Here is a 21,176-nt window from a genome sequence, read left to right on the forward strand (position 1 = left end):
ATTTACAGAAAAAATACTTGAAAATCAGTAAATAATATTTTCATGTCATTTATTATATAAACAGCATCACATGATTTCCCGATATAGCAGCCTATCACAGCTCTTGATGTCGATCTTCAGGGCCTGTATTCAATTTACTGCTAGTTACCGAATGTTTTCACAATTTGAGACACAAACATTTCATCTTACCCAGTCCTAACTGACAAATTCAGTCTGGGCGGTGTGTTGAGTAGAGATAAACTGCATTTTTCCTTGTCCAGATTCTGCTCCACTTGGGAAATAAGATCTCGCACGGCTTCATCGAGTTGCTGAAAAGGTCATTGGAATAAGGATTGAGCCACAAAGTCAATGGTACAAGCTGTTAAGGGTTACAGCATCTTTGAACTCTGTCAAACAGCATCTTTGTGTTGTTCTGGATGGTAACACCAATCCTTTCTAGATATAGAATTTCTGAATTTAATCATGTTCACTACACATGATATGACAACCATTGAAAAGCTTGTGTTAAAATATTGGGCGCTTCTTCGATATACGCCTGGGATCGAAACAGTGTTCCCCATGACATCCGTAAATGCTTCCCATGAGCACGATAAAATTTTATAAACGTCAAAATATTTTTTTTGGATTTGAAGAGACAGATATTAGGGTTGGGGGAATGGAGATATTAGGGTTGGATGTGGGTTAGGGTCAAAGTTGGGTTTAGGGTTTCCAAGATTACGTTTGCGGAAGGGGATATAAGGTTGGAGGAAAGGAGGGTATTAGGGTTGGATGTGGGTTAGGGTCAAAGTTGGGGTTAGGGTATCCCAAGATTAGGGTTGGCTGAAAGGGGCATATTAGAGTTGAGGGAGGGGTATTAGGGTTGGATGTGGGTTAGGGTCAAAGTTGAGGTTAGGGTATCCCAAGATTAGGGTTGGGGAAGGGGGATATTAGGGTTGTGGAAGGGGGGGATATTAGGGTTGGGGGAGAGGGGGATATTAGGGTTAGGGCAGGCGATATTAGAGTTGGAGGTGGGTTAGGGACTTGGGGTATCCCAACATTAGGTTTGGGGTGAGGGACACGATATCCAACCCTAATATCACACCCTCTCCCGACCATAATATCCCCAAACCCTAATCTTGGGATACCCTAACCCCAACTTTGACCCTAGCCCACATCCAACCCTAATATCCTCCCTTCCTCAACCCTAATATCCCTCTCTCCTCCAATCCTAATATCCCCTCCCCAAACCGTAATCTTGGGAAACCCAAACCCCAACTTTGACCCTGACCCATATCCAACCCTAATATCCGTCTCTCCAAAGTAAAAAAAAAACAATTAATTTTGAGGTTTATAAAATTGTATCGTGTTCATGGGAAACACTTGCCGGTTTCATGTGAAACACTGTTTCGATCCCGGGCGTATATCGAAGAAGCGCCAAATATTGTAGGATCATACTGGGGTTACCATATTTTGAGAACCGAAAAAGACGACGCCTTTTACAAGTTACAAAATATATGATAGCGGCCGAGAAAACGAGTAATTTAAATTCTTTACAGAAATACTACTGGGTCTGGGTTGACTGAAAAGAGAATAACGTCACTGTCGTCAAAATCCGGATTTCGTGTCATTTATGGCATTATTTAGTTGTCCGTGTACAATCGCCTGGCTCTCAGAGCTATAAAGGTGGACCAATTGCCAATTGCCAATAGAGGGGATTTGGGAGTCCTCGGAGGACATTTTCGATTTCTTGAAAAACCAGGACAAATCCTCCTAAAAGAGGACATATGGAAACCCTTGAGTATCATGAAAATGGGTTGTCTTGATGGGATCCATGGTCAGAGTTACTATATACAACCACAGGGCCATGAGCAATAGATAGAATGCTTGACTATATTATCAAACATCTAAAGTCCGAGCCTCCGTGACATTCCTCCACTCCCGCACTAGTTAAAAATATGTTGCTATATTAACCGTGGTTCACGAAACCTGAGTTTCAGGTGTTCGCTCAAGTCAAGACACACAGCCGACTCATAGAGCAAACTTCACACTGATTTACAGTGAATATTCGTTAAAATTTTTTGTTTTGTGTGATGATCATGTTTTAATGATTTTGTTTTTTTAACAATGCTGTTGATACACATGCATAGTTCATTTTGCGCACCGGGATTCTATAGTAGCCTTATGTATTAAATATATGCGATGTCCTATATCTTTGTTGATTGGTGTAAGGGTTCGCTTGGTTAGCCAACGTTAAGAACCACTGCTCTAGCTCAAGAACGAATTGGAGTGGGAATCTGAGTGGCAATTTAGTATTTGAAGAAATCACGAGTAGGATTGAAATCTTGAAATTAGATGGAACTGTCTGTCAGCACAAATCAAAGTCAAGTCTTTTGAAAGTCAATACTGGTTATCACCGGGTGAAGTGAAAAATGGAAAATTTTGAATTTCAAAATGAACACTTAATATAAGGTGGCAAATATCGAAAAAATAATTTCTATAATAATTTTTGGATCGTGCACCCTCTGGTGGTCGTGAAATTTCACCGAACGAGTCCAAATAGCTGATTTTGATGTATATGGATAACCGCTTACACTAGAAAGATTATTTTGGGCTTAAAAGATGCAGAAAGTTTCTATGTCACTTCCACAGAACTTTGTCTTAAAAATAAACAGAAAAAAGTAACAACAAATTATTGATTTTTAGACCGTTTTTAGGTAGAACTAGGCACCGAAGCAGTGGTTACCATGCCAAGAAGCATCTAGTGCAAGGGTCGCCAACTCAAAGCGGGTTGCGGGCCACTTTTCAAATTTCGTAGAGGCCGCGGGCCGACAACCTGCAATATCGTGATAAAATAGGCCACACATTTAGGAACCACGTTTTTAAATCTTTACGTTAATACAACGCTGTGTTCTCTAACATGGGCGACGGGAATAGTTCCAACAAAAGAAGTAATATTTTATTAACGAAATAAAATTCAACAAAAATATCATGTTAATCAATTTCATTTTACTTTGATCTGTGAGTTGCGCACGATACCTGAAAACACTTTTCAGCAAGTAATGAATCTATATGGGGGCTAGCGACACACGGTACTAGCTGAAACACTATCTCCTGGTAAAGCCTGATCTTGTGGGGAAGCCCTCTAAGCTGTTGCGGTCTTGGCAGTGTCTGAGCCATTGCGCATCAAGGCAATATGCCCAGCCCATGCCCATTGCCCATTCATATCAACTGATTCTCCACCGATGGAATGCTGTTGCCATCACCAAAGTCGTTTCAGCTAGTGAGGAATAGCGATGCTGGACACAGGAGAAGACCTTCAATTAGCGTTCTTCCGAAATCTGAACTCAGATCGCGGGCCGCAAAACATGACCTCGCGGGCCGCATGTGGCCCGCGGGTTGCGTGTTGGGGACCCCTGATCTAGTGATTGAGGACTCCATATTGAAAGCCCATAAATGGGAAATCCATATTGAAAACACAAAAACATCAATTCTATATTGAAAAAAGAAATATTTCGAAGATGGTTTCACTACCAGAGTATTAGTGTGCGCAAACTTCAAAATCTTGTTTCGTATTAAAGGATTTCATCTGCTTTCGAGACTTCAGTTTTTGTCTGTCATCTCTACGTTTAAATCCAGGCACATGGGCAGATGCTTCGGTCACCGCTTTCATGTGTCTTTCCACTGCCTGGTTGTGGCGAGGACGATTGAGCCTTCATGGTGATGACCTTGGATTTTTTTACGCGGTTCTTATGACTAGGGCGATTTTTTTTTGGACAGGACCAAAAAAGTCAAAGTCTTGTCAAAATTGTAGCGTTAGGTCAAAAAATGTCAAAATTGTTTACAAAGTCAAAAAAATTTTGCAACCTGCATTTGGTTTGTATCATAGATTTTGCACTGTCGGTGAACTTATCATTTGACATTTTACAGCTTGTAGCCTACTTTGCAGGCCTACCGTTGTAGAGGGCCCATTGTCTGCTCATTGTGAATCATAAACATTCAAATGAAACAAATACGTTGACATGGTGTTATGCGCAACGTACCGCGATATCCTAACTGAAGCAAGACTGCGTGGTTATTGCATGGTTCTCATATTAAGAAGCACATGATGAGAAATTGTGATGTAGAAACCATTGTCAGAATGAAGCAACACAGTGACACCAGCAGTGTTTGCACATGCACAACTTCAGTGTTGTCAGCCAACAACTGCTGCTGCTATTGAACGTTCTTTCTCCATTCTTGGCAAGCCACTTAGTAGTATGGACAGACACTTTCTACCCGAGAATGTAGGAGAGTATCTTACGTCGTACTACAACAAATTTTAATTATTTTTACCATAATCCGTGATGTAACTACTGGAATTTTTCATAGGGCCAGATTTCGTTAAATAAGGTTTTTCATGTAAACATTTGTCAGTTTTTGAGTCAAAAGAGTTTTTTCAGGCCAAACTACTCCGTAAGGACAGACAGTTGCAACCAGAAATGAAGATAAGTAGTACAATTCTAACATTATGTGGGGAAAACACCTCATTTGGTTACGTTAGGTCAATTTTTTAGGTCAAAATCTTCCAGTTTTCAGATAAAAAAATTCGCCTTACTATGCGTGATGGAAACTCATCCCAAAACTACTTCCTGCTTATCGACATCAAAATTGCAAAAAGTAAGTAGTCCTGCCTTAAAATATGTTCAATTAGAAGTGGTAGTTGTCTAAAATCATATCCACTCGGCAAAGTAGTGCAAGGAGGCAAAACTTGGTACTTCGAAAATGTAGAAGTTTAGCCTACTTCGTTACTGACCCCCTCTGGAAATAATTACTCTAGGAAAATCTACCGGCGAAAACCAGCATAAAATGTAGGAGACTTACCGAATGAGATGTATTCAATTTCAAAACGAGATTCTGAATACTCGTTAAATTTTCACGGTCTGCTTGTAATGATTTACATTGCCGCTCAATATTCGATCGCGATAACGTCGCATTTCCGGCTAAAAAAACAATGCAATCGTTAGAATCGCTATAATAAAGCTGTTCACAGGGTTTTAATGACTCGAGTAACGATTTTTTGGTGACTCGACTCGACTTGAGTCAGTCTGTGTATTGACTCGGTTTGTACTCCAGTCCTTGTGCATGACTCGGACCAAATCATATTACTTGAGACTCCGACGGCCAAGACCGACATTACATTGTAAATTCGAAGAATAGTAGAGTTGCCACATTGTTGGTATTGCGTTTAGTAGGACTGGTACTGGAAAATGCGACCATAAAACTGTTAAAAGTGAGGAAAATCAGTATACTATGAATGCGACGCATTCGATACCACCAAGAAGAGTTGTGAAAAGTGGGTTTACCAAGAGTTTAACTCGAAAGTGACCAGTCGACACAATGACTTGGACTCGGACTCGAGTCATAACTAGGGCTAGTTTTTGTTGCAGTCAAATCAGTGGAAAGTTGCACTTATTTTTCACAAAAGTTGTTCTAAAAAGTTGCATTTATGGGCAAGTTCCTTGAAATTATTAGGGTGTGAGATACTCGAATCGTTTCGCATCCACTGTAGCAAAACTCAGTGTTGGTGACTTCCACAAAATCAACCGCCTGAAAAAATGATCCTGTAAAAATATGATTTTTGCCGGTCTAGCCTGAGTGTACAAGTAATCATATCAGAAAGGACCTCAAATTTAACCAACAGTGATATCATCAAGCGATCTATTTACAGATAGTGCCAAATATTCCCAGTTAAAAGTTGGTTGCAAAAAAATCGAAAATCTAGCAAAATGTTGCATGAAAAGTTGAAAAGAGTTGCAAATAGTTGCGTGGAAAAATGAAGAAAAGTTGCAATACAAGATTCCTCAGAACAGCTTAAAACACCATACTACATAACTTCTCAGTATTCAGGAAGCTGTCGGGAGCTGTAAAAAAAAGTTGCAAAAACTTGCCCCAGTCATAACACTATGCTAGCTGACTTGGAGCCGGAATTGACTCGGTGGTGAAATGAAAATGACTCGATTTGAATCGAGTCAAAACTATAAAAGTGAGATTTTCTTTTGACTTGGTTACAACCCTGGCTTTTCATGACATTTCCGTAAAGTTTTTTTCCAAAACTGCACCACCTCCTTGAAATACATGTGCGGCAAAGCATGAAAATGATATCATCCCCTGGAATTTGCCTTATAATTCTTCCTAGTTTCCTATTAGAGCATTAGGGCCAGTTAATATTTTTCCATTACGTACAGATACCCCGGAACTGATTCAAGCTTATAGAGCTTCAAATCTCATGAACAAACATTGCGAACACGTTCAAACTGACAGTAAACCTTGATTTTAAAATTACAGAGCATAAAGAAACCGCATTGAAACGTGATATTTCTAAAAACATACCATATCAGATATCATTTCGACAAATGTACTTGACTGTAAATTTAGTTCCTAGAATGTTATTGCAGACAGCCAATACAAAATCGTTTGGGACTCCTCTGGTAAACAAGCAGTTGAACCAGAAGCAAACAAGTGACTATAGGTTGCACTATGTAGCGGTGTATGAAAGTGAACTGATTCACCAGGTGTTTGAGCAGACATTCAAGATTTCAAAATGTACATAGTAATGAATACACAAGAATCTCCAGCATTCAGTTCAGTTACACACTGTAAATAAATAAGATAATTACTATCTTACAGCAGACTGCATGTATGAAAACCTACCAAAACAATGGCAGCACTGTTAGTTCCGACGGAACATATCCTATGTACCATTAAGTATCAGCAACATTGTAACATATTGAAAATCTCTTTGCATGCAACTTTTGTTAAATATCATGTAAGGTACAGTAATTAGCCGAGATAGACTTTTAAATACTAATTTGGATGATAGAGAACGCTCATTACCTTATGAAACATTGAAATATTGGGCCACCTGCCCTGTATATTTAAAAAGCGAAATTTGTATGGATTTGTCAGTCTTAGATTTTCAAAGGTGATTATGTTATTATCGAGATCAACACTTGTAATCTTGCTATCCATCTACCAATTACAAAAGTAAGAGGTGTCCACTGTCCAGTCAGGAGGTATGAGATATTTTTCACTCTCCTGTTTAGCTGTAAAATGAAACTGAATACAAATAGAGTAAAGCTGGCAGCAGATTTCACCAAAACTGCTCATAGTGCTCATATTTGAATTGCAGAGCAAAAACATGGCCAAAAGATTGATAACACAAAATGAAGACACAATTCGGTTTTCACGAGGGTATAATTCTCTCAAAAATGCGGCCTTTGACAGAGATGGATTATCAATTTAATGTATCAGGAATGCGGATGCAAGAAATACCAATGTAGCATACCAAAAAATGCACCAACATATCCCTCAGACTGCAATCACAATTTTTAATCACTCCAGAAATGCGTATTGTTGCGTTGACGGTTGATACCAGTTTTTCTATGACGGAGGGAGATTCCATAGGCAAATAATAACCAGAAACTTGACACAGTTGCATAAGGTGGTATTAAATTATCTCAAGTTTCAGCATAAATAATCCTTCCAAGAGTTTAGTTTGCGAAATCAGAACACTAATATCTATTCTGAAATAGTGAACCTGATGTTTTGAATATATATTATACCCTGGTCAGCGGTCTAGTGCTTACACTCCCGCAATAATATTTTGCACCATTGAGCTATATATTCCTCATCCAAATAATCAATTATGCTGGTTTCAAAAACAGAGTCTTAGTCTTCTTACAAACAAAATTGAATGATATCGCTATACGCACTGTCAAAATATATCACCGTGATTTTCATGCAGCAGTATCTATTGCAATATGCGCGTATGAGATCAGTTAATTACTAACAGAGTTACAGCAATGCCTCTATTGGTTGGAATTGAGCCAAAATTGGTGTACAGCGTTTTAAAAAAAAGTGGTATTTTCAAACAGCCCTAATGTACATGAGAAGAAAGATGGGTGGCTTCTCAGCTCAGAATTCCGTCTCTAAAGATTGTGACACCAAACTGAGATGGCGTCCTCATTAGATGTACCCTAATGCTACTGTGGGGTGTGGGCTCAACATACAATGTAGGCCTATTAAATATACAAGTTTATCGAAACACACAAGTGTGAACGGCGCCTTAGGTCAAACTCAATGATACAATACGAGAATAAACACATCAATTATCGCTTGTGTTTTCGAATAACTCCACTAAATGCAGGCTGCGCAAGCTATCATCTTGTGCTCTAATACACGCTTTTCCTACCAGATAACACACTTAAAATTTGCATTCATGCTTTCTCATTTGTCATGCCCAGGAGGATGGTGAGATGCCACGCCTCCACAGTCACACAACTCTAATTCATGATACAGAGATGATGGTCTTCAATGCATCACAGGCTCATGTATTTCTATTGCGTAGGCCTTTCTACATTTGCATGGGATTACAAAGAACTGCGAAGAATTGAGTAAGTGAAAGTGCAATGCAGCACTCGAAATCTGTACCGGCGAAGCACCAGATTAAGAATACATCATCTGTATTTGATTAAGTGTTGAGTAAAACTTTGTACTTGATCGATTGTACTTGAATAATGTACAAGGTTTCAATAACTTTAATAGAACAAGATCTATTTTTATCGCTGATTGATGAGATGTTTCGTATTACATCAAGAAATGAATATTAAATTCGATTGTGATTAACTACAATACACACAATTTCACAATGGAATTTGCCTAGATCTCCAATTAACAGTTGGCTATGTGCGAGCATGTTGACACAATTTTTTGGTAAATAGCATGGACATGAGCATACCATCACACAACAATCAACCGCAAACAGATAATCCAGGTAACACAACAAATATTCATTCCATGATGACAAAGTTGCCATGTTGATTTCAACGCGGCTTTCAACAGATTCATCACAAAGAACCCTAAACGAGCTAGCGGCTAAAAGAATTTGAAAGGCATATATACTGTCTCTGGTGAAGTGGTACGTAATCATCACTGTAGCATTAACGAGCGCAGATAACTCAGTTAAGAGCCAGTTGTATAAACACTAGGCAATAAATCGAGCAAATATCCATGACTCAATGGATATCTCAAAGTAACCTTAAATGCTAAATTACTACAAGGTTCAGGATGGCAATCCTTGTACTAATGTAGGACTTACATGATACAAACACATCTCAAGCTTAATCATTTTTCCATCTGATGTTAGATGCAACTACACTGGCATCTTATCAATTCCTAAATGAATTGCATTACATATTAGACCGCAGATAGTAGGAACATAGAGTTGACAACATATATCTAACAGGAAAGGTCAAACATTCCCATTGAGGGGGTAAGTGCATTTTTAGGAGCATTTACCAGGAAACTTGTGAGCTGGACTTGAAATGCAATAGATACAAAATAGGCCACACAGTTTAGCAACTCACGTTTTCAAAACTTTACTTCAGTACAACACTGTGCTCTCTAACATGGGCGACGGGGATAGTTACGACCACAGAAGTAATATTTTATTAAATAAATACAGCACAAATATCATGGTCATCAATTTCATTTTATTTGAAACTATGAGCTGGGCGCGATATCTGACCACGCTTTTCAGCGACTAAGGAATCAATGTTGGGGGTAGCGTGGCACGGTAGCCCACTCGCTGAAATACTATCTCGAAGTATTACTGGATCGTGTGGGGAAGCCCTGAGCCGTTTTCTAAGCGTCTCAGTCTTGGCAGTGTCTGGGCCGTTATACGTTAAGGCAATATGCCCATTCATATCAGCTGATCCTTCCTCGATGGAATGCTGTTGCCATCGCCCGAAGCCGTTTCATCTAGTGAGGAATAGTGATGTTGGGCACAGGAGAATAGCTTATTTTCAAACTGAGATCAATTGCAGCATTTCAAAATGCTTTACTAAACTTTCTTCCCAAATCTCTTGAAGTAGATCGCGGGTCGCAAAATATGACATAAGGCTGCGTATTGGTGACCCGTGATTTAGATAGTGTTAACAATAATGAATACCTGGTTGAAGATGACTATCATGCTAATCTGGCCCTGCACAATTCCATCAATAAATATGATACTGAATATAATACACTACACTATAGCACCAAAACACACAACTAAAAATCTATCTAATATGACAGAAATTGATACAAAACCACACAAATGTATAAAATATATATAGAACTATGAAAATAGATCAATATCTTACTGTTATCCACGTCTTCCAAAGGAAATTTCCAAAGAAACTTGTACTTATAACCCAGCTCAATGTATGGCATTCGATCTGGTCCCTGATACCTGAATACAAAAAAATTTGAGTTATTACAAAAATGCTAATATCTCATATGACATTTTGAAGAGGATAGATTTGCTGATAGAGTATAGTAATAAGCTTAGGTATTATATCCAGCTAGACTATCCTATTTACTTAATCCTAGTCCTCTGATTTCGATCTTACATATATACAAGAACCCTATGTCACCCATTCAATCGATTGTACAGTACATCAATAGCCTACATGAAAGAATATCCATCCAAAACGAATACACGATTCTAAACCAACTTTAACACAAAATAGATCAAGTTCACATACAGCAAGCCCTACTAAACACGGAAATATTCACATAATGTTGACCGTTGTTAGGCCTGGGCGATGTATATTGCCCGAGATGTATGGTCAAAACAAGATACGTTATATGGCATGAAATCAAAATTGTTTGCTGTTAGATCCATTCCCGTATCAACACACAGGCATATGTCATACGTATGGGATATCTGTAGCTACAATGTTTTTTTTTATCTCTGGAAAGTGTAAACTGTAGACTGCAGTTATCACATTAAAATATCAAGTAATGGTACTTCAACACACTGAACACACTCTACTAGTTGCTGACGATTACCGCTGACGAGTGTCAGCCGAAAATATTCGGGTTCATTTCAATAGGAATATACTGTTCAATTAATCAGTAGTTGTAACCCATTATATACTGGCAGAACCTTTTCGCATTGATATTAATAATTCCATTTTTTTTGTAGTTCTCAAAAACTGATGAACAGAATTGGAAGTTGTCCAAAAACGTAACCCAAGGTTGTAATGACTGAGTGGCGATTTCTGGTGACTCGAGTCTTTACATCAAAACACGGAAAGTGACTTGAGTCGATTTGAGTCAATGTGTGTATTGACTCGACTTGTACTCGAGTCATTGCACATGACTAGCACCAAGTCGTATGACTCGAGACTCGGAAGGCCAAGACCGATATTTCATTGTTATTTCGAAGAATAGTAAAGTTATCGTATGATTGGCTGTTGCATGTGGGGTTTATGTTGCTGGGCTACTATGGTCTTGAGCAACAGACCACTTCGAAAATATCATATCCGCCAAAATTAGATTGATCAGGTTACTGATATGAATTGTATATGGACTAATTAATATGTACCGTGTTGTACACCATACACTATTGGTATTTCTGTCTATCAGTACTGTTACTTGAAAATGCGACCAGAGACTGTTTAAGGTGCGGCAAAAGCAGAGTTATAAAAAGTGGTTTTAGCAAGTCTATAACTCGAAACTGAACAGTCAACATAATGATTTGGACTCGAGTCCTAACACTATGACTCGGACTCGACCCTCTGGTCGCCGACTAGGACTCAACTCGAGTCAAAACTATAGAATTGAGATTGATATGTGACTCGGAACCTTGTGACTTGATTACAGCCCTAACGTAACCACTTGAGTCAGTAATGCGAGTAGGCAAAATTTACTTCTGTACTCCTACAAGAGTAGAAGCACATCTTCACCGACCACCCATGAGTGCTTCACTCTGCCCGAGTGAGTTGCAGTCGATTGAAGCTAGGGAGCATAGCACTCATAATTACCAATAGATCAGTGATTCTTAACCAGGGTACCAATAAACCCTTGGGTTCGGTGAGCATGCCGGAGCTCGAGGCACACACACATACAGTAGAAGTTATATTGATTTGCAGTAAATGTTTATTATAATCTTAGTTTCGTGTGAAAATCATGTTTTATTGGTTTTGTTCTTGTAACACTGTTTTTCATGCGCAGTTCATCTTGTGAACCTGTATTCTATTAGATATGTAATGTGGTTGTTTTTTTGTTTTTGTAGGTAGGCGAAAATTTGCCCAAACCTGCAAATGAGCGTAAGGTAGGGGGTCTAAACTTCCTATGTATAACAGGCAACATTACAAGAACAACCGATGCAGCAGGCCACAGAACTTCATCAGGGCGTATTTGTTCTATTTTATTCACTGCACAGCTTCATGAAGAAAATTGTAAATCAACAACTGTATTCATCAGTCCTATACTACGAGCCGCGTGTTAAGAACTCGTGCCGTAAGGGCTTGTCAGATTAGAACAGGTTACGAACCACTGAAAAAACTAGTATTAAATGATATGGAATTCGGAGCCAGATGTTTAGGGCAGGCTTCCCTCATCCCCGCCCATGCGAAAGCGCGGCCATTGAACGACAAGAGGCACGCTTTCAGCCTAGTTTACCGCATAGCGATGGATCACTCTCAAGTCGCGCCGTACGCTCGAGGCGTAGCGGAGAAAAAACAACATTCCATAAATAGCGCAGCCGATCAGACAGGCGCGCTGTTAGCTGTCAAAGGCGCAGAAGGCTGCAGACTGCAGACCATTATGCGATTATTCCGGGCACCGCACAATAATGTAACGGCCAGTAATCCGTCAGCGTGTCATATCACGTTACATTCTGACAGGTACGGCCCGAAACGGCCGCTCGTACGCTAGCTGCAATTTAGACAATGCTCGTAAAAAGTATCTTCGCTCAGATACACAGATATTCAATACACGGCTATCCAATGCTCTACTAGTTGCTGACGATTACGCCCCGACGAGTGTCAGCCGAAAGTATACTGGTTTCATTCGATATGAATATACTATTCAATTGTATATTGAAGTTCTTTACCTTCAAAAAGGTCTTCAATAAGTGATTGTAGGTAGATACAACGACTGCATAATCACTGCTTAACGATGTATACAGGGGTAGTGTAAAAATCACACTCAATAAAGCGATAGACCTACTAGTCTCCAATGCGCATTCGGAATTTTTCTCTGGCGGAAGAGTAATACCCGTATCTTATCACAGGGTGGATTGTACATCCGGAATGATATTACAAAACAAATGTATTCATATTGAAATAACCCCGGATATTTTCGGCTGACGCTCGTCATCAGGGATAATCGTTAGCATCAAGCAGTCAATTATAAAGGACGTTGTATATCATAGATTCAAGTATATCTGTATTCACATTGAAATAAAGAATTATTTTCGGTTATATATTTGAAATGATATTTTTATCATTTCAGAACACCAGCAGACTGCGATACAATCATTGGTTCAATTGATTTGGGTTCAATTCAGTTCATCATTCAATTGATATGCGATATTCTTTTCAATTATCTACCAGTTGCTGACGAGTGACGATTATTCCTGGTCAAATGTCAGCCAAAACCTTCGGGTTTATCTCAATATCAATACATTATTCGATTGCATATTAGGGGTGTTTAAAAACGATTTTTTTCTCAACTTCTACTGGCTACTTGATAAAATTATTAGGTTACCAAATTGAAGCCTGCACACCAAATTTGGTACAATTCCAACCAGTAGCCGCATTACTACAGGGGATGAAATTTTTTTATTTACTATGTAAAAATGAATAAATTTTTAAAATTTTCCGTTCAACTCATCAGATTGTTCGGTTGTCTATAGAAACGATGTTCACCAAATTATGCTCAATTCCAACCGGCGGAAGCGGAGTTATTGTCCTCGAAAATTTTTGGATTTGAATAAAATAGTATTTACGGTGGCCAATTCTTTAATTAGTTATTGTAGTTGTGCCCGCCATAAATACTATTCTATTCAAATCCAAATTTTTCAACATCAACAACCCCACTTTCGCTGGTTGAAATTGAGCCAAATTTGGTGAACATCGTTCTATAGGCAACCGGACATAAGGTAGGGTGAACAGAAAATTTAAGAAAACATTATTCATTTTTATATAATAGTAAATAAATAAAATTATTCTCCTGTAGCAATGCGGCTACTGGTTGGAATTGAACCAAATTTGGTGTGCAGGCTTCAATTAGGTAACCTAACAATTTCATCAAGTAGTCAGTGGAATGTGAGAAAAAAAGTCATTTTTGAACACCCCTATTGTATCTTGTCGTTCTGCACCTCCAATAAAATGACATACCTATCAATATCTATATTTGGGGCACTTTTTGCATGAAATTCCGATCCTATATCTTTCGTGCTGTGCGTGGCTACGGGCAGCGGCATACGCAAGCAACGTGAACTTTAGATATAGGCCTACGTTTTGTCAACAAGCGACTATCGACGCGCAGAATAAACACGACACGCAAATTCTCGGGGTCGTAATGTTTCGAACCACGTACGGCTTTGATGAAAGCAAGTACGCGCGCGACTGCATTCGCGAATTTTATTATCAATTCCCCAATGACCGCGCTATCGCCCGAGGTAGAGTTTATTGCGCACCTCAAGAGAGTGAAACATCAATACTAGCTGCGCACGACATCAAAACAAAAGTTGATATCGTGCGCCGGTCCGGTTGTCTATCATTAGGCTGATTCTAATTCTAATCTAATCTGTGAAATGTTTCTATGCCCACGTTTTAATTCTAATCTAATTTCTGATCCTCCTGAAAATGCTAATGAGAACTAACCCCTCCTTTTATACGAATTGAGCTTGATTGAATTTCGAATTTTTCGCGAATTCCGAAATTCTAATTCCGATCAAATTTTGAAAAAATGTGCAGCTGTAATTGTAATTCTAATCCAGGGGCGGGCAACATACGGCCCGCGGGGCCTGTAGAACAATGCTGTCACATCGTCTTCGTCATTATCGGCAAGATGTGGCTTTGCAGTGACATTGCTGTCGTTAGAATACATTCATTAAATACGGTTTATTCCTTGTATGTGTGGGTAAATGGGCGAATCATGTATCGATTCAGCAATCCGGCCCGCCGGGTACTTAATTTTCCTATATCCGGCCCGCCGACTGGAGAATTTGCCCGCCCCTTTGTATCTACGAATCAAATTATAATCCAATTTAAGAAAAATGTATGTATAACTCTAATTCGAATCTAATTGGGAAAAACGTGCAGCTATAATGCTAATTTCAATCTAATTTGGAAAAAAAGTGTATCTATAACTCTAATTCTAGCCTAATTTGGAAAAAAAACTGTGCTGCTAAAATTCTAATTCTAGTCCAATGAGGACAAAACTGAATAGCTGCGATTCCAATTCTAATCTCATTTAAAAAAGATGGAAATTATGTAGTTGTCCAAATGTCCAAGTCTGGTTCAGCGGCGTCTCTGTACTACTGTGTACCTGTACATAACTGTCCAGAGTTCAAAAAAATCACATATATGACTAATAATCACGTACAGCGTACATTCCAAAGGAAATCATAAGGAACCAATGAGACATCCTAATCACCAAATACAGGAAGATGACATCGACGTAAAACGCGCTGGAAATACGCTGTGTACAATGCGTAAATCACGCCTTTCATAACCGAAGTATACGCGCGCTTTACGACAAGCAGATGCAGACTGTTAATTTCACGAGGCAACGCCGACCGGGGTAATATCGATTTACGGCCGCAGGTTTGGAATATAGACAAACAAGTAGTAACGATATTGCGGGCGATGTTCATTACAAATTGTTGACACAGAGCGAATACGTTGTTGCCACAGCTGATAAAGTTATGGGCAGATTAAGAACTCATCACGCCAAAGTTACCCTGGGTGAAATGCGCATGATTCCAATATAGGGACTCTCTCTACAATCCCAACATTGTGTATGCATCCGCGACGTCACAGTCCGAGGAATACAACATTCGACTTTGAAACGCATGTGCCGTTGTGGCAAGCCCGTACGTTAGTATGAGATTTGCGGCAGTAGGGAGACCTCTATAAACCCAGTACGATTTGCTACATTTAACTTCCAAAGAGATGCTCATTGAGAGAAACTTTGGTCCATTGTAAATCTAAAAATGCCTGGTAAGCATGGGTGGCTACTGGTCAAAGTTGTCATCGTTGTTACCCTTGTAGACATCGTTGTGGCATCGTAAATTTCTGCTGATAAGAATAGGCCGAATAGCTGACATATTTTTCCAGGCGTACTAGCTAGTTACTTCCGCGTCGAAGTAGACCATTCGTAGTGATATTGATCTTAAAATCATCTGAGCTCCAAATATATGATACGAAACATACGACCCAAAGTCCAAGTTTCGAAAAGATTAATACCCAAAAAAACACAGGCTTAGCAACCGGCGCGTTCACCCTACAGAGCTTACTCACAACCTTCAATCACGAACCGCAAAGAATCAAAAATAGGCCTCGATTTGGGGTGTTGAAGTCGCGATGCACAGCGGAACCATGCCTTCTACGATAACCAGACGCAGTTCTATATTAAGGGCACCCCTTTCTCCCAAAGGAAAAGAAAATAAGCGACCGCCTTCCGGGTCATGAGAATTACAAAGCAAAGGGGTGGTTTACATAAACAAACTGGAGGACGAAGTTGGAAGCCATTTTGGCGCAAAGCAACGCAATATATAGGCGTACCGCGATACGAATTGCAGCGTGCCATTGGTTTTTATACGCAAGTGACAAGCTACGATCCTAAATCAGGGCTTCTTTACCTGTAATAACTTGACGAACTCCGGCGCTAATCCACAAGCCTTCCGGGAAACCCGAATGCTCTCCAAGTCACAAATACACTAATCGACCCCATTACAAGTCTCATACATTGCTATATAATACTGATGAGCAAAAGAAACTGTGCTTGAACAGAGGCTTAAATGAACAAATCTATAATACCATGATCTTCACACATGTCAAGTAATTATAATGGATATTTACTGCATATAAGTGTTATTGTATGCGTCGGGAGTACCATGTCTTTAACCCTGGCTCAGCGAGCCTCTGGAGTTCATGTGAGCCCCGGTTAGGAACAGCTATAAAGCGGTGAAAAGGGCACCAGAGTTCATTTTACAAATCGGTTCGAATGCTTATCATCATAGAGATACATATAATGCAACATTTCCGTAATACGAATGTAATATTGGGGTGGAATGGGATGCGCAACTCAAGCGTATCACCTATTTCATATTGTATTGACTTCCTTAGCTTTTTCTGTCCGCACCGTGTTGGTATTGGCGTGTAAGGATAGTCTAATTCGGTGGTTCTCAACCTCAGGCCTGGCAAATATATTATATTTGTATTCCTAATTGCAAAATACTGTAAGATCGGCGCTTGTCCATCGATGAGAGAAATGAAACTTACATATGCAATATCAAAAAGAGAACAGTACATTTCTCATCAAAGTGAAGTTTCCAATATTTGCTTTTGAGTCGCGTACGTTTGTCGTTACTGCATTTTTACCAATTGCCAATTCACCACTAACTGATCACTTTTAAATTAACGATACTCACAAATTAATCATTGATCCTCTGCGAAACGCTGCGCTGCCGCGACTTTTCCGCGTGGAGCACACAATCAGATCGCTAAACAGCCACAGGCTGCGGTCTTTTTTCGTCGATCCCGGAGCCTGAGTGTACGCGCGATGTTAGCGTTGCATAACAAAGGCGAAAATGGAAGGTACTCACTACTTCAGTAACGATATCTTGACGAAGGAACCGTCTCTTCGATACGCAAAGCTGAAAGAAACAATTACACATACGGTATTTGAAGATACTTTTGGAGTTACAGAACTTCAATATACAATTGAATATACGATACATACTTCAGGGATACTATAGATAGACAGTATATTATAGTATATATTATGATTTATGTATTAACATTAATTTCTTAATTTCGATGTTCAATCTCAATTTTCATTATCTTCTTTCACTCATAATACACTGTGTGATCTTACTGACCGATGATGACTGATACAAAAGGCCAATACGAAATACGCACCAAATATCTTTCGTTGGATAAACAGCAACAAGAACAACGCCATAAAATTTCGGTAAACAGGTCTATGACGTTGTAAACGGCGAGTATTCCGAAAAGTGAAAGTTTGATACAATATTTTCCATCGCTCAATTCGTAGAATTGATTTGAGCCGAACATTAGTTAAAACCAAAAGGTGCTTAGGGTGCTTAGAAACCGAGCATGTACTTTCTGGTAATAGAAGACTGTGTCTTAGGGTTGTTAAAAAAAATTTCCGGATGCCGGGGATTCAGTGATTAAATTGTTAGGTCGCCTAACAAAACGCTGCACACCAAATTTGGCTCGATTCCAACTGGTAGATATGAACGCATAGTGGTTTGAACATTTAGAATTTATTATAAAATTGAAAAAAAAATTCAAATTTTACGGTCAACCCCGTGAACTTGATCAGTTGTCTAAAATAACGACGCTTCACAATTTTTGCTCACTTCCAGCCGGTAGAAGTAATGTGATTGTAGTTGAAAATTTTGGTTTCGCAAAAATAGCTTGGAAGGTGGGTAATCCCAGAATCATTAATATTGGAAGAGCTTCTTGGAGGTACAGAACTTCAATATACAATTGAATAGCATATTCATATTGAAATGAACCCGAATATATTCGGCCGACACTCGTCAGGGGTAATCGTCAGCAACTAGTAGAGAATTGGAAAATTGACGATTACCCCTGGCGAGTGTCAGCCGAAAATATTCGGGCTCATTTCAATATGAATATACTATTCAATTAAAATCATTAATGTAAAACTCACAAATAACTTCGCTTCTACGGGTTGGAATTGCGTCCAATTTGTTTTGTATCGTTTTTGCCGACAACTCAACAATTTCATGTGGTTGACAGAATAATTTGAAATCTTTTTTTCCAACAAATTCAAAATTTTCAAACTCTTGTGCAGTTGGAGTGAAGCGAAATTTGGTATACAGCGTTTTTTTAGGCGACCTAACAATTTAATCAGTGAATCCCCGGAATGTGAAAAAATAGTTGTTTTTGAACAACCCTAGTGTACTTGTACCATGTACATATTATGCATATATGCGAAATCGTCAAAAGTTGACATACAAGATCCCAGGAATGCCAGCGACAAAGTATCTCAGCAACCATTTATATACACTTGTACACGGTCAATATCTAGCGTGAAGCATATGCCGAACTAGTTTAATGTGCAAACACTGAAACAGAGATGTTTACTATACCCTCCCACCTGATCAAACTGCGCTTTTCGATAGCGAAAAACAACTAAACAATCACGTTCACATCAACAACGCAAATATCCAAATGGAGGCGGAATGTCACGGCGAGCGCTTCCCAAAGGCACGGTGAATTCCGGAGCGTGGCTTCTCAATGTCGTGATAACCCGTGCCACAAGGGCAAGATTGAGATGTCACGCATCAGAACGATCAACATGGGATGCATAGAAACTTTGAGAATTATATCATTATTAACTTGTTTAATCTGACTGATTAGAACGAAATGCCGGTAACCTATAGCTGATCTAACGAGTCAAAATGTTTCTAAGCGCTCATATTAATTCTAGTCTAGTCTAAAAAATCATACCGAACTGTATCGTGTGACCGAATGTTTTGTTGAATTTCTTTTTAGAATTCAGTAAGTCTAATTCCAATCTAATTTGGAAAGTTCATCAACTAATATAATTCTAACCTGGAAAATACTCTGTTGCTCTAATACAAATTCTTATATATTAGGGAAAGCTGAAAGTTTTCTATAGCAGTTCAACACGATTTAAAGCAGGATACAGTATTAGAAGAGCTTCTTGGAGGTACAGAACTTCAATATACAATTGAATAGTATATTCAATTATTCATATTGAAATGAACCCGAATATTTTCGGCTGACACTCGTCAGGGGTAATCGTCAGCAACTCTCAACGACTCTCTACCAATTCTCTACTAGTTGCTGACGATTACCCCTGACGAGTGTCAGCCGAAAATATTCGGGTTCATTTCAATATGAATATACTATTCAATTGGATACAGTATTAACAAAGCACTGATTGATATGAACCATGGTTGTAGCTCGAGACGAGTCATGCTGTAAAACTAGGGTTACCATACGTCTTCCTTTTTCGGGTTTTCGAAAATGTCCTACGAGGACGCCTAAATGTCCTCCGTTTTGAGATTTTGTCCTCTTTTTGGGGAATTTTTGTTAAAAGTAGGGCAAATTCGACTGAGATGCAGTAAATCAGCACTGAAGCAACGCTCCGGCGGCTGTTTCTGGAGCTGAGCCGAAAAGTTGACCTGCTTTCAAGTCAGCCACCTGATAATGTGAACGAAAAACTGTAGTTTGGGCACTGAGCGAGGAGGTTGACCTTTTTTAGTCAACCGACCACGAAGTGGGAAAAATTTACCATTTTCTTCACGATTTATCAAACCTATGTAAAACGTGGGTCTAACAAGGCTTCAACTTGAAACTGACCAGTGAACACAATGACTTGCATTCGGATTTGAGTCATAACACTATGACTCGGACTCGACCCTATGCTCGAACACTTGGACTCGGACTTGACTCGGAGGTGAATTGAAAATGACTCGACTTGACTCGAGAGTCAAAACTATAACAGTCGGATTGGCTCGTGACTCGGAACCTAGTGACTTGGTTACAACCCTGATATGAACGGAGCTTGATGTTTGTTATAGTTCTGTCTGATTAGGAACTTCATTCATTGTTCAAGTTTTGCGAATTCGGTAACTCTAATTCTAAAATGATTTTTAAAAAATGTGTACTTATAATTCTAATGTTAATCTAATCTGGAAAATCTGTAGACTTCCAAGTTGTCAAACACTGCATACCAGAAATAGTTTTATCTTCGAAAACGTACCCTTTCAGTTGATGCCGGAAGCATTGGGTCAGGAATTTCGAAAGTTAACAAATATGTCACTTGAAATAACAGCATATACTGTATAATCTAATATAGCAACGTTTAATGTTTGCAGTTGACAAATAACGACAATCAAGATAGGAATGGAAATGGGCCAACAATTTCGGACATACAAATTTATTAGGGTCGGGTATACCAGACTATATACAATAGCATAAATTCCGCTTCACTACATTACTGATATTAGGCCTTCGAAACCCAACAACACGACGTGGTCAAATTAGTCAACAACTTGATGGTTTTACTATAAATAAGAGGCGTGCACACTGAACGGAAAGAAATAAGGGAAAATATGAAATGGCTATAGT

At 39.1% G+C, this 21,176-nt stretch overlaps 1 protein-coding gene across 4 annotated transcripts in view; it reads right to left on the reverse strand.

Annotated features, from left to right (window-relative positions):
• The window catches only part of LOC145443797 (uncharacterized), a 91,527-nt gene that overhangs the window by 23,402 nt on the left and 46,949 nt on the right, over positions 1–21,176 (reverse strand). For all 4 annotated transcript variants that reach the window (XM_080321756.1, XM_080321755.1, XM_080321757.1 and 1 more), the window contains 5 exons: positions 17,627–17,677; positions 17,453–17,568; positions 10,161–10,249; positions 4,840–4,958; positions 190–308 (listed from right to left, as the gene is read on the reverse strand). In XM_080321756.1, the coding sequence (XP_080177882.1) occupies positions 190–308; positions 4,840–4,958; positions 10,161–10,249; positions 17,453–17,568; positions 17,627–17,677 (494 nt within the window). The remainder of the gene's footprint in view (positions 1–189; positions 309–4,839; positions 4,959–10,160; positions 10,250–17,452; positions 17,569–17,626; positions 17,678–21,176) is intronic.

Source organism: Botryllus schlosseri, chromosome 7 (genome assembly GCF_051294905.1).
Source record: "Botryllus schlosseri isolate E-star chromosome 7, Bs_hap1, whole genome shotgun sequence".
NCBI classification, from domain to species: Eukaryota; Metazoa; Chordata; class Ascidiacea; order Stolidobranchia; family Styelidae; genus Botryllus; species Botryllus schlosseri.